This window comes from Diadema setosum, chromosome 13, assembly GCF_964275005.1.
Source record: "Diadema setosum chromosome 13, eeDiaSeto1, whole genome shotgun sequence".
Taxonomy (NCBI): Eukaryota; Metazoa; Echinodermata; class Echinoidea; order Diadematoida; family Diadematidae; genus Diadema; species Diadema setosum.
In genome coordinates this window covers 14,013,705-14,025,998 of record NC_092697.1, presented here as the reverse complement: position 1 = coordinate 14,025,998, position 12,294 = coordinate 14,013,705, and the positions used below count along the sequence as shown (strand labels likewise).

The 12,294-nt window shown below is 41.2% G+C and overlaps 1 protein-coding gene across 1 annotated transcript in view; it reads left to right on the top strand.

The window, feature by feature from the left end:
* The window catches only part of LOC140236719 (probable global transcription activator SNF2L2), a 36,821-nt gene that overhangs the window by 10,308 nt on the left and 14,219 nt on the right, over positions 1 to 12,294 (top strand). The window contains exons 9-19 of the mRNA XM_072316642.1: positions 597 to 805; positions 1,322 to 1,622; positions 2,295 to 2,468; positions 3,845 to 4,009; positions 5,619 to 5,651; positions 7,334 to 7,522; positions 8,134 to 8,243; positions 8,801 to 8,942; positions 9,461 to 9,624; positions 11,002 to 11,179; positions 11,958 to 12,086. Of these exons, the coding sequence (XP_072172743.1) occupies positions 597 to 805; positions 1,322 to 1,622; positions 2,295 to 2,468; positions 3,845 to 4,009; positions 5,619 to 5,651; positions 7,334 to 7,522; positions 8,134 to 8,243; positions 8,801 to 8,942; positions 9,461 to 9,624; positions 11,002 to 11,179; positions 11,958 to 12,086 (1,794 nt within the window). The remainder of the gene's footprint in view (positions 1 to 596; positions 806 to 1,321; positions 1,623 to 2,294; positions 2,469 to 3,844; positions 4,010 to 5,618; positions 5,652 to 7,333; positions 7,523 to 8,133; positions 8,244 to 8,800; positions 8,943 to 9,460; positions 9,625 to 11,001; positions 11,180 to 11,957; positions 12,087 to 12,294) is intronic.

Genomic DNA, 12,294 nt, shown 5'->3' with positions numbered 1-12,294 from the left:
GAATTTTTCTGAATCCTATCAATCATCTATACTGCAATTTAATACCATGTTTGTGGATGTTTTTATTTCCCATAGTTGTTTTCTTAGCCCACCAATGCATATATCGAGAGCAAAATACGACCGATGGGATATTGCAGCCTATTTCTATGTGTATCTTTGAAGAGCCCCATCACTTCAATCAGAACTAAAGCAACATGTATTGACTTCTTGTGGTGTTTCAATCTCATTCTCATTTGGAATCTTTTTGTGTGTAGCTAGACTGAATAAACATCATCAGGACACACTTGAAAATTAGATGTTAACTCATGTAATATGTGATATTTGAGGTGTGCCTTTACATATATAGATTGAATGTACATTACAAGGAAATACAGGTGACTCTTGTTAAAACAAAGTCCTCGAGACGGGCAGTTTCCTTCGGCTGTATCAAAATTTCATAATGAACTAAATGGTATAGTGTATAAAGATAAATAGATGATAATCTTGGGACCTGAATTACTTTATTGTAATGAGGATTTGTGATAATCGTGTCTGTTACAGGAGTGTAGTGTACACCTCTTTATATCATATCAAATGCTGTGCTCCATTTTCATTAGCAGAACCAGAAGATGCCGCCCCACATGCCCCAGCATCTCATGCCGCCCACCAGCTCCAGCCAGCCCCCCTCCTCTCAGCCACCCCTGCCCCACCCCAACTCCAACATCACCACGGTCCTCATGCTGCAGGCCAAGCAGAACCGGCAGGTGCCCGTCACCAAGCCCAAGGGCCTGGACCCTGTCGAGATTCTCCAGGAGAGAGAGAACAGGTATGGGAGGAGGAATGTCTTATACACTACTCATCTACTCACCTATCTACATTGCTTTCTTTGGTTGATCCCTCCTTCTTTGCCTTCTTGCTGTCGTGGTGCACGTAACCTTCATTAACTGATTTCATTTGGATTACCGTAGCAAGGGATCCTCACTGTATTTTATTCTCACCTCGGCCATATGCCAAACATTATTGAGGCATATTGATAGAGTCCAGAAAAACCCAGCAACAAGAAATTGATGATAGACTCTTCCAAACAGATTGTCTGTACATGCATGTTGGGGCCATTAAAAACAAACAAACACTTTCCAATGTCGCCTGTTTGGAATAAACGGACAGTTTAGGATATTGCTGAATAATACTTGCCAGCATTCATGAGTAGTTGTGACCATTCTTGCACAGTTGCCATGACCAAATACTCTGTAAATGATCCTAAGTACTCTGCATTTTGATTGACAAACTGCAACGATCCTTTTCTTCTGATTTGTCTTTAACGATAACTCATCTCCGGCAGGGTTGCTGCGAGGATCGCCTACCGCATCCAGGAGCTGCAGAACATCCCGGGCAACCTGTCAGAGGACCTGCGGGTGAAGGCCACCATCGAGCTGCGCGCCCTGCGCCTGCTCAACTTCCAGAAGCAGCTGCGGCAGGACGTGGTGGCGTGCATGCGCAAGGACACCACGCTGGAGTCCGCGCTCAACATCAAGGCATACAAGCGCTGCAAGAAGCAGACGCTGCGCGAGGCCCGCATCACCGAGCGCCTGGAGCGGCAGCAGAAGCTGGAGCTGGAGCGCAAGCGTCGACAGAAGCACCAGGTTCGTCTTTGATTAAGTAATCCTTTTATATTTTGCCCAGACACTTGGCTTTTAATTTGCCAAGCTGCTTTTTCAGCACTCCAGTAATCCATCCAAACATGACGTAGTTATAGATTAGCAAGCCCACTCAGGTGTAGCAATGTGCCTCAGTCCAACAAGAAGGCATGGGTTAACAATTGGGATGGGGAGGGGGGATTAGGTAGTGCCTAATAATTGATCACTTTTTTTTTCCAGATAGATGTGCTAACCTGTGAAGAAAGCAATTCAATGTGCCGTGTAAATCTTCCAAGAATGTACTCCATTGTGTTTGCCAATCAGTGAAGAAGGCACATTTAGGGTTGGGGAACACTTCTTTTTTCTCTCTTGTGCCAATTCTAATTCCCCGACATTGAAAACTGGTCATGTGCAAGAGAAAGAGATGTCCAGCCACAAATATCAGTATATGATCCAAGGTTGTCAAATGTTTGCTTTGTCCTCTGTCAGTGTCGACTCGAAGCACGTGTTAAAGTGTGTTGTTATTTTTTAATGCAGAAGTTTGTCAGGCATATACTGCCGTTCATCTCAGTCGAAGTACAAAATGTATACGCTATACATTGAGATATATCATTCAGAAGAAACCTGTGACAAGGAAGTCACTGTATTCTACCTTTTGCGGTTTGGTTACACTTTTAGGAATACTTGAGTAGCGTCATCCAGCATGCCAAGGACTTCCGCGAGTTCCACCGCAGCGTCCAGTCCAAGATCACCAAGCTGAACCGGGCGGTCATGATGTACCACGCCAACACGGAGCGTGAGCAGAAGAAGGAGAACGAGAGGATCGAGAAGGAGCGTATGCGCCGCCTTATGGTAAGTCCAGCTGAGTGTGTCTTTGATACGGTTCCGCGACATTTGCTCCTGCGACAGTTCTCGGTATCGCCAGTACCTAGGTGCCATGTGCAGAGCTGTGTTTTAGATGAATTGTGGGATAGCTCAGGGGACAAACTTTTCCTGGTTTGGGCTGCACATGCACTCAGGTCATATTCTGTCTTTATCCAGGGATATTTTTTGTTGAAGATTTTGTTGCTTTTCATCTTATGACCAGCACATTGAAGCCTTGCAGTAGTGAACCATGACTCTAGTGACAATAAATCAGTAAAATTTAGAAACTTTCAACTCTTTTAAAACTGAATTATAGCCAAGAAAAAAGGAGTAACAACGGAAAAGCAGACAAATATAACTCCATTGAATCGTATGGGAATTGTGACGCGCGCGAGACAACCGGAAGCGACAATGGCACCGAGGAATCCCACAGTGTATATGTGACAGGGCTCCTCAGCTTGTGCAGAAGTTTTCTGCGCATTGGCAATGCTGAGAATTGCTCCTTTTAAATAGCTGCACACTCAGGCAAACATAACTTCTACCCACAAAACATTACCCTAACCCTTATCCTAATCCTCACATGAAACTTAAGCCTAAAACCCTATCACAACCCTATCTCTAACCCTAAGTCCGTGGAGAAAATAAGACAGGAGCAATTGTTGCAGGAGCAAATGTTGTGTCACCCTTCCATACAGCTCGTGATCACTCTGTTAAGTATCGGTGCATCGCTGTACGTTGTTGGACATGGATGGTCAGAAATCACTTTCCTGCTAACCATTTTACAGTTTGGATATTTATGAAGTCCAACATTGTAGTTTGCTGTCACTACAGCAGTGCTATTTTGAAAAAAGGTAACATCAAAGAATAATATGTAGATCCACCCATTAGCACTTGCCATTCAACTCAGACTGTATGGAGAGGATTTAATTAATTTATTACATCAAGTGAGATATTGATTATAACTACTGCAAAATTTCAGTCCTTTCAGGAATCAAATAAATGCTGGGTGATGTGACAACTTGGTGCGTAATGTATGTTAACTGGTTGGTAGCCACAGTGTGCAGATATGACGTGTGTGGAAAACTGATGGGGGGTTACATAACAATCTGGAGATAAAGTGTGCAATATGTGAGACTGACCAGTATAGTTTTGAAGATGTTTTGGTAGTTTGCAAAGTTCTCGTACTTGGTTTTACATACATACAAGCTTCTCCTTCGTATACGCCAATCTAGAGAAGAATTTCCACATGTCTTTTGAGATGATTGAGGTTTCACTGCTTTCCCTGTTCTCTGCGCACAGTGAAAAAATCTCTCCTACAAAAACTCGCTCCTAAAAAATTTGCTCCTCTACATTTAACCCGCCAGGCCGAGGACGAGGAGGGATACAGGAAACTGATTGACGAGAAGAAGGATAAGCGTCTGGCCTACCTGCTTTCCCAGACTGACCAGTACATCGAGAGCCTGACGCAGCTGGTCAAACAGCACCAGGAGCAGGCGCGCAAGAAGAACAAGAAGAAGAAGAAGAAGCGGGTAAGCTCGACCCCTGCCCCAAACCACGCCTTGTAAATGTCTCATGAATGTATAACACAATGGACTTTTTACCCCCTCCCCACAATATAGTTTTGTCACACCATGCAGTCCAAACTCATGTCACATTTCAAAATCAAGTTGCCCCTCCCATGTTTTGACCAGATGTCATTTTTTTTTTTGGCAATGATTGAGCTCCTTTCATATGTTTTACCGTCATGTTTTGCATGCCGCAGTTTGTGTATTTTGTGCCGAGTTTACGTAATGGGCTAGTTAGGTCGGCAACGATCAGCTGCCTTTGGCAGGGAGCACAGAGCAAGGCAGCATGATAGTTTCAGAGTATTCATTTCACACAAAATTGATAAGTGAGATGACTTTGTGCAAAATTACTAGAGACTTGTTTGCTTATACCCGTGTCTCATATTCTTGTTGGGTTTTATGTTTTGAGTGCGAATGATGCAGTAACTAGTCTGGATGTGACTGATATTGAGTTGGCATCTTTTCCCTGTAAAAGAGCACTGCATAGCTTCGCGTGGTTGAGAAACGGAGGTCCACATTTCTGTGTGATTTGAAAGATAACAATGCAACTGTATGTCACAATCTGTTTTCCTTGTAAACAATAGGTTACTGTAAGTGCTATCTGTGCTGCATTGATTGTTGAAATATGTTTGCATGAAACCTTCTATAACCTTGTGTTAATTGTATTGTTTAGCATGTTGATTCACATTTTAGAACTCACTAGTATCAGGTGAGGGCATTTTGATGATGTGTGCGCTGCTTTTCGGTTCATGCTGAGACCATGGATAACATAATTCCTGCCCTGATGTCATCACTGTTGTGTTGGAAAAGTGACACAAATGTTTACTAGCAGTCAGCATTCTGGCATCATGGATTAAATAGCAAGAAGACAGGTTGCAAACATCTGCCCCTTCCATTGATTTGTGGACTGTTGAAGCACTTTTGCAATGATGATGCTGATATCTTATAGGCTTTGAACATGTATCAATGAAAATGAGATGTTCATGTTCCATTTTAGTCATGTGCTTGACAGTGTCATCATGAGATTAGCTCTATGTACCTCCCAACACACTGATTCGGAATGCAATAATTGGGAATGAAAATTTGTGTGGCTCTGATTCTTGATACACACTCTATTGTGAATACACATGTACATTTATGTTTGTGTTGGTGTGATGAACTTCATTAAAAGATACGAATTGATGTTCATATTGTTTACAAAATTCTTGATAATGGGGACCTACCTAGCAAGACACTCAGTTTTGAGTAGGCTTTTCCTGTACATCCATGTGCAGTTATGCATGTCCAAATTTAAAATTCATAGTTTTTTCTCAATTTTCTTTGAATCATGCTTTAGATTAGGGACAGCAAAAATAATTCTCTCAGTTATTTCTCATAAGATGCCATTCTGCACATAAGTGTGTGATCATGAAGGAATGTGACTTTTTTGTTTATTTTTTTTTCCCCCCACTGGAGGCAAGTCAATTTCACTCCAGTTTTCGTGTCGAAATGTGTTTTGTCCGAGAAGAGCATTGCACCATCCACCACCCTCACTCCTCTGTTTCTCCTTCCTCCACCCCCCAAACCGCCATAGGAGCCTTCTTCCAGTGAAGCCCTCAGAGAAGGGGTGAGTTTTGAGTTCATCCATCTACCCCATCCTTTCCACCTTGTCCTCTTCCAACCAGACCTGTCCTTCTCTTGTCCCATCCCTCCCTCAATCCCTCTCTCCATCCATCCATCCATTCATCCATCATCCATCCATCCATCCATCCATCCATCCATCCATCCATCCATCCATTCACACTTCTGCATCCATTCCCATCTCAGCCAGTGAGCCATCCAAACCTTCTATCCATCCTTGATCTCAGACATCCATCCATACAAGAAAAAGAAAAAAAACTTCCTCTAAGACTATAATTGAGTTCTTTTTTTTTCTTTTTTTCTCTCTTTGTTTGTCCGTTCTCTTTGTCAGTTTGTCAGTCTGCATGTCAATGTAAATAGTTTGCTTTCTGTATTTTCCTGTGTTGAGGGTTTGCTGACTCATTCCTATGCCAGAAACATGGTCCACACAATTCTGGTGTTTGCAGTGATTTCCAATCTGACAGTATGCTTGTAGATTTTAATGTCACTCATTTGTGTTAACTTAAATATTTGTGAATGGGTTTAACCTTTTTCATTTTACTGATTCAAACTGTTTCTAATACACTTAATTAATTTCTCTTATTTGTCTCAAGCCAGTAAGTGTTCTTTCTTCTTCAGTCGATATAATGTCAAAATACCCACATGATTATTGCTCTTCTTTTTCTTTTCTATCATACCTATCTTTCTTATCTATTGGAGAATTTCCCCATAAACTGTGAGATGATTATGGTATTTAGTTGCAAATTGATCATTCTCTTTCCATGTCATTGTAAAAATTGATGATATGTTGTAGAGATCAACTAGAACTGTCCAGTGTTTTGCAAAAATGAAAGACTAGAAATATTTGGGATTTTTTTGGTGCGATCAGATTCCTTGATAAATTTTTTTTTTTGTTTTGATTTTTAAGTTATATTTGTATTTCTTTCTTTTTTTCGCTTGTTAATAAGTGAACTGGAGAAGTTTAGATCATTGTCAAATGTTAAGATTAAAGGGATGGTACAGTATTGATGGAGATGAGAATTGGGCTTTTAACTTTTTGCGAGATACAATGTACCAAGAAATGACTGAAACATTCAAAAACAAAGTAAAACAAAGTGATCGTTGTAAAGTGTGGGTTCCACACTTTGCTAGAATCACTCTGTTTTGGATATCTCAACCATTTCAAAACCAATTTTCATCAAATAAACGTTGAATTCCTCGTGGAATTACATGCTCTTTCAAATTTCATAAGAGGTTTCTCATAATCTGACCAAAAAATGTTAAAAACCTGAAATTAGGTCTCAACCAAAACTATACGATCCCTTTCATTTTTGGCATGTTTCCTGTAGCTTTACTTTAATCTGGTAAGCAAAAACTGTGTCAAAGTTTTGAAGTTTTGAACAGAAAATTAGAGAAGATGAAAGATAGATATGATTGCCTTTGAAATAGTTATCCTGTAGGTGTTTATATGCTTGTGATACAAGAGACTTATAAATGTAGAAGAAAAATAAGTGCTGGTATTTTCTGTCGGAGTCTAGGCAGTTAGATTTTGCAGAATATTAAAACATTGATGCAAGTCTCAAAGCTCCAAGACTGATGTGAGAAAAGAAAAAATGGAAAGTGAGCCAGGTTGCCATAGCAACACTCATTTTCTGGCCGTTCGTATGATTTGCCACCCCCCTGGTGCAGTTGGTGGATGAGAGTAGCCAGTCAAGCGACATGCCGGTGACCGTCATGAATACAGAAACTGGCCAGGTGCTGTCCGGAGACAACGCCCCCAAGGCCAACCAGCTGGAGGCGTGGCTGGAGATGAACCCCGGATACGCCGTCGCTCCCCGGGATGAGGGCTCGGACGAGGAAGAGAGTGGGTCAGAAGAGGTGAGCTTTACTTCATCACAAAGCAGAGTAGTCAAAATATAAAAAAAAAAACAAACAAACAAAAAACAAAAAAGAATGGAGATTCCGAAGAAACAAATTGTGAAATATGGATTAAAACTTTTTAGCTGTTCTTTCCATGAATTGTGCCCAGGGCAAGAATCTTACCAAATTCTTGAATTAAATCTAATGTTCATGATCAAAAATAGGGACACGTTTAGGAACCTCATGAAAATGACCTCATGATCGATATTTGATAAGGAAAAAAAATAAACATACACCAGGCATCTCCTCTGTCTTTAGACTCACCTCGCTTGTACAGCTGCACTGTTGTGCAACAAGGGATATCTTATGTACAAGCGCTACGATTTTGTGTAAGTTTGAACACATCACCATCTGTATAGATGAAGACAAAGTTATAATCTCTTTGTGTTGGACTGGAGGGGGCTGGGGATCAGGTTAATTGGGGCATGTCTCTTGTGTAGGTCGACCATTTTTAGCTCAGTCACATTCTGCCACACTTTCCCTGCAATTGTTGCATTTCTTTTTCTACTCAATATCAACCCATGCTTTGTGTCATAGTCAAGTCTGTTGATCTGTCCGTCTTTTCATAGGATGAAGAGGATGAAGAGGAGGAGGAGGAGGAGAAGCCAATCGAAGAGCCCATCCCTATCCCGAGAGTTGATGTGGACATGTCTGACAAGACGGCAAAGGAGATTATCCAGTAAGACATGCAAGCATTCTAGTGGGCCTGTCTAAATTGACTGCAAGGAGTTCAGAAAATGATTTGAGTCTTTTTTTTTCTTTTTTTAATGATATCAATTATAGAGATGTCTCTGTTTGGCTGATGGGATTTTTTTTTTTTTAAAATTTCATAACTGTTATTCCTATGTGTGCAGAGGAAGGCAACATATATTGCTTAGGAATTCTTTGTGCTTCAAATGTATTGGCATTGTGGTTTAGTGGAATTTGGGTGCTTACATAGACCGCAGTGTGTAAATTTGTCAGTGTATTGCCCTTGGCTGTGAAATGAGAGCCTTATAATCAAGTGAAATCTTCGCGGGTTGTTGCTTTGGCAGAAGGACCCAGTCCATTCCTCTTTTTTTTCTTTTCATGTGAATTTTCATATCTCTTAGAAAGAATGTTGGGGAAGTTAATTGCAATTTTTGTCGAAGTACACTGTACTTCTGCTTGCCCTTCTTATTCACTCCAATCACACATCTTGTCCTTTTTTTCTTCGAAAGATCACATTAACCTCATACTTGACTTTCGTCTGTGCAGGGAATCTGCTGTGAATGATGATGAGTACAAGACAGAGTCATCTGCCGGTGGCCAGGGCTACTACAACATGGCCCACTCCGTCAATGAGATCGTCACCACTCAGCCAGATATGCTGGTCAATGGAACGCTCAAGGCATACCAGGTTAGAGGCAGAGGGGAAACTGGCATAAGGCAGCATGTCACAAATTCCAATGAAAACTGTACAAAGTCATGCTGAGGGGAACAAACTGCGCCGTTTGGTCAAATTCACACATGTGATTGTCACCTGGTGTCAGCATTGCACTACAGTATTAAGATTGTACAAATTCATGACATCTTTCTCTTTTATATGCAGTGAAACTGACTGTTGTGTTTAGATTGATTTTACTGTGTTTTAAATCAGTTTGCATTTGGAGTAGAGTTTTCACTATTCTTGACACTTTGCAGTGGTAAGCTGTGAAACCAGAAACATTCGCGGCATGAAACTTTCTGTGAATTGGAGCCGATGGCCTTTTTCCCAGCATGAAACTTTCAAAACCAAATTTCCGTGTTATGTTCCAATACTAAAGGATCTGAATATGAGAAATTGACATGAATTTCACAAGTATCATCAAGGTAATTTCCATTTGAAGCCACTTATGGAATATTTGGTTTTTATTCGTGTCCTCGTGAACAACAAAGGTGAAGGGTCTGCAGTGGCTGGTGTCCCTGTACAACAACAACCTGAACGGAATTCTGGCCGACGAGATGGGCCTGGGCAAAACCATTCAAACCATCGCCCTCATGTGTCACTTAATCGAGAGGAAGAAGGTCAACGGACCTTTCCTCATCATTGTGCCGCTCTCGTAAGTATACAGCGCCACCATTCAGGGTGTTACAGACTTGCCGACATGCCGTCAAACCCCCGTCTGAGACGAGACCTCATTGGCAAACGAAGCTGATGGGGTGCTATACCCCCCTAACGAGTCCTCGTTTGAGAAGTGGGAGGATATGTATTTGCCCATTGCAAAATAACTTTCTACTCAGGCGTGGCAAACCTGGAGGCCAAGCCAGGGTTTAATGACTACAACAGCTGTCATATTACATAACAGCATGATAAGGATGTCTGCCTGTGGCAGACCATTCAAAGTGAACTCAATTTTCTCTATTCTTTCTAAAGTTTTCAATTTTATATTCTATTGAGAAATTCTATGGTCATCCGTTTTAAATTTCGAACGAAAAAATTTGACCCATAAATAACGAAAATACAGGAATAAGAAGGAGAGCATTGTAGAAGTTTGCCGATGCTGACAATGCATGCGTACACAGATCGACCACCTGCATGTATACCATGGAGCTACATAGCCCATGCCAAAACCAAAACAATCTGCTCCTCTCGCGGGTGCCCCCCCTCCCCCCCCCCCCCCCCCCTCTGCTGTGGTGGTGACTGATGCTTAGATTAGGCCAGGGTCAAGAAACAGGTGTTTTATATCTTTGGTTTTTAAGTCCCTGATTGCCAAGATATACACTGGCATTGTCTACAGGGATGTAGCTTCTTCAAACGAGAGATTTGCCTCATGGAGGGCATTTAAATGTCACCTTCATGCAAGTGAGATGCGTGTGCCCTTGCCTGTATTGGGCCCTTGGACCCAAGCGTCCATTTGGGCAAGTTGGGACAACTTTTCTTCGTAATTTCCTGCGTTTAACAATGTGCCCTATTTCAAATATCTAAGACGCGTAGTTGTATATAGTGCTTGTGTCATGGATATTATGTATTAATGAAGCTGTGAAACGAGTCATGGTTTGAAACTATAACGAAATGCTGAATAAAAATAAGTTTAGAATGTAGAAATTTTTCGTACTCAATTGTTCCTATCAGAAGCATCAAAAGAAACTGTTCCGTGAATGTTTTTTTTCTTAGCATTTTGAAATTTATGCATGGATAACTTTGTAGCGACTGCATAATTTTCAACTTTTATTTTCTTTATAGTGATTTTCCACCCACTTGAACATCGTACACAGCTCAGTCAGCAGAGTGGAACATTTGCATCTTAGATTTAGCCGCCGCGATGTTAAACAGAGTCTTTGTTTTCCTTGATTATAATTTCTGTTTCCTACAAGATATCTTTACATAGATATTTTGTTTTTCTCTCTCATTTGAGAACTCAGTAGGGCAATGTATATCTATCACTGCTAATGTATCCATAGGTTTACGGTGCGTACATTTGTCAATTCCTTTCAAGGACGCTGTCCAACTGGAACATTGAGTTTGAGAAGTGGGCGCCCTCTATCAACAAGATCTTGTACAAGGGACTTCCCCAGGCTCGCCGCATGATTGCCCAGAGTCTGCGCTCCATCAAGTTCAATGTCCTCCTCACCACCTACGAGTACGTCATGAAGGACAAGAGCATTCTCTCCAAGGTTAGACGGCGGCAGTGATCCAGAATCTCTCTTCAGCAGCTGACATAAATAATCAAGACTTTTCAAATCTCTGGGCATAATGTACATGTGTCCATCATTATAACGAGTCCTTGGGACTGGCAGATTCCTTTTATTTTAGTGAAGTTTTGTAATAACAGAACAATAGAAGTATATAAAGCTATGTAGATGATAATTTTGGGAACTGAACTTTCACTTTTTTAAAAAGGAAATTCGTCTGTACTGTATTGGTTGTAATGTGATTTGCGCTGTGTATACCATGTGTTTTGAGCATAATGTTTTGCGACTCTGGACTTGTAAAACAATTTTGATTATGGTTGAAGTGGGGATGGAGAATCACAGTGATCAGGAATGATAATTTTGCACTATCTCTTTTGACAGAAACACAGATAATGATTCCCTGCCTTGTTGACAATATACTTTGCTAATTTGCTAAAATAATACCAGCACAAAATAAAGTGCATATATAAAAGAAATCTGTATGTTTTGCATGATGTTGATGCTATGCAAGCACTGGATAACTTAGAGGCACTATTTTCCCCAAGTACTGCATGTCTTCAGTGGGGCTCAGCAGTTGGTGCAAGAAATAATGGAGAATATTTTATCTTTTGGTGGATACTTCAGTCAATTTTAAATGAATCAGATATATGCTATATAGAAACTATGTCATCCGTGTAAGACCAGCGGGTACACAGGTTCTTTGCTTTTCATACAACAGTGCTTCTTTACCATGTTTCATCATTCCTTGTGTGCTCTTTAGATCCGCTGGAAGCACATGGTGGTGGATGAGGGTCATCGCATGAAGAACCACCACTGCAAGCTGACCCAGATCCTCAACACCCACTACACCTCGCCTCACAGACTCCTGCTGACGGGAACACCCCTCCAGGTATGTTGACCATCCAGATCCTGCCCTCTGGTGTGTGTGTATGTGTGGTGGGCGATTGGATTGATTTTGATCGATGGTGTACCAAGCACTGATTACCTGCAGCCCTTACTTCACACAGGCATCTGAGAATTTCTGAGTGTTTAATCTCCCATGTCCTTTTATATGTTGTCCATCTATTTCAGACCAGCATGTATGTTTTCATCATATT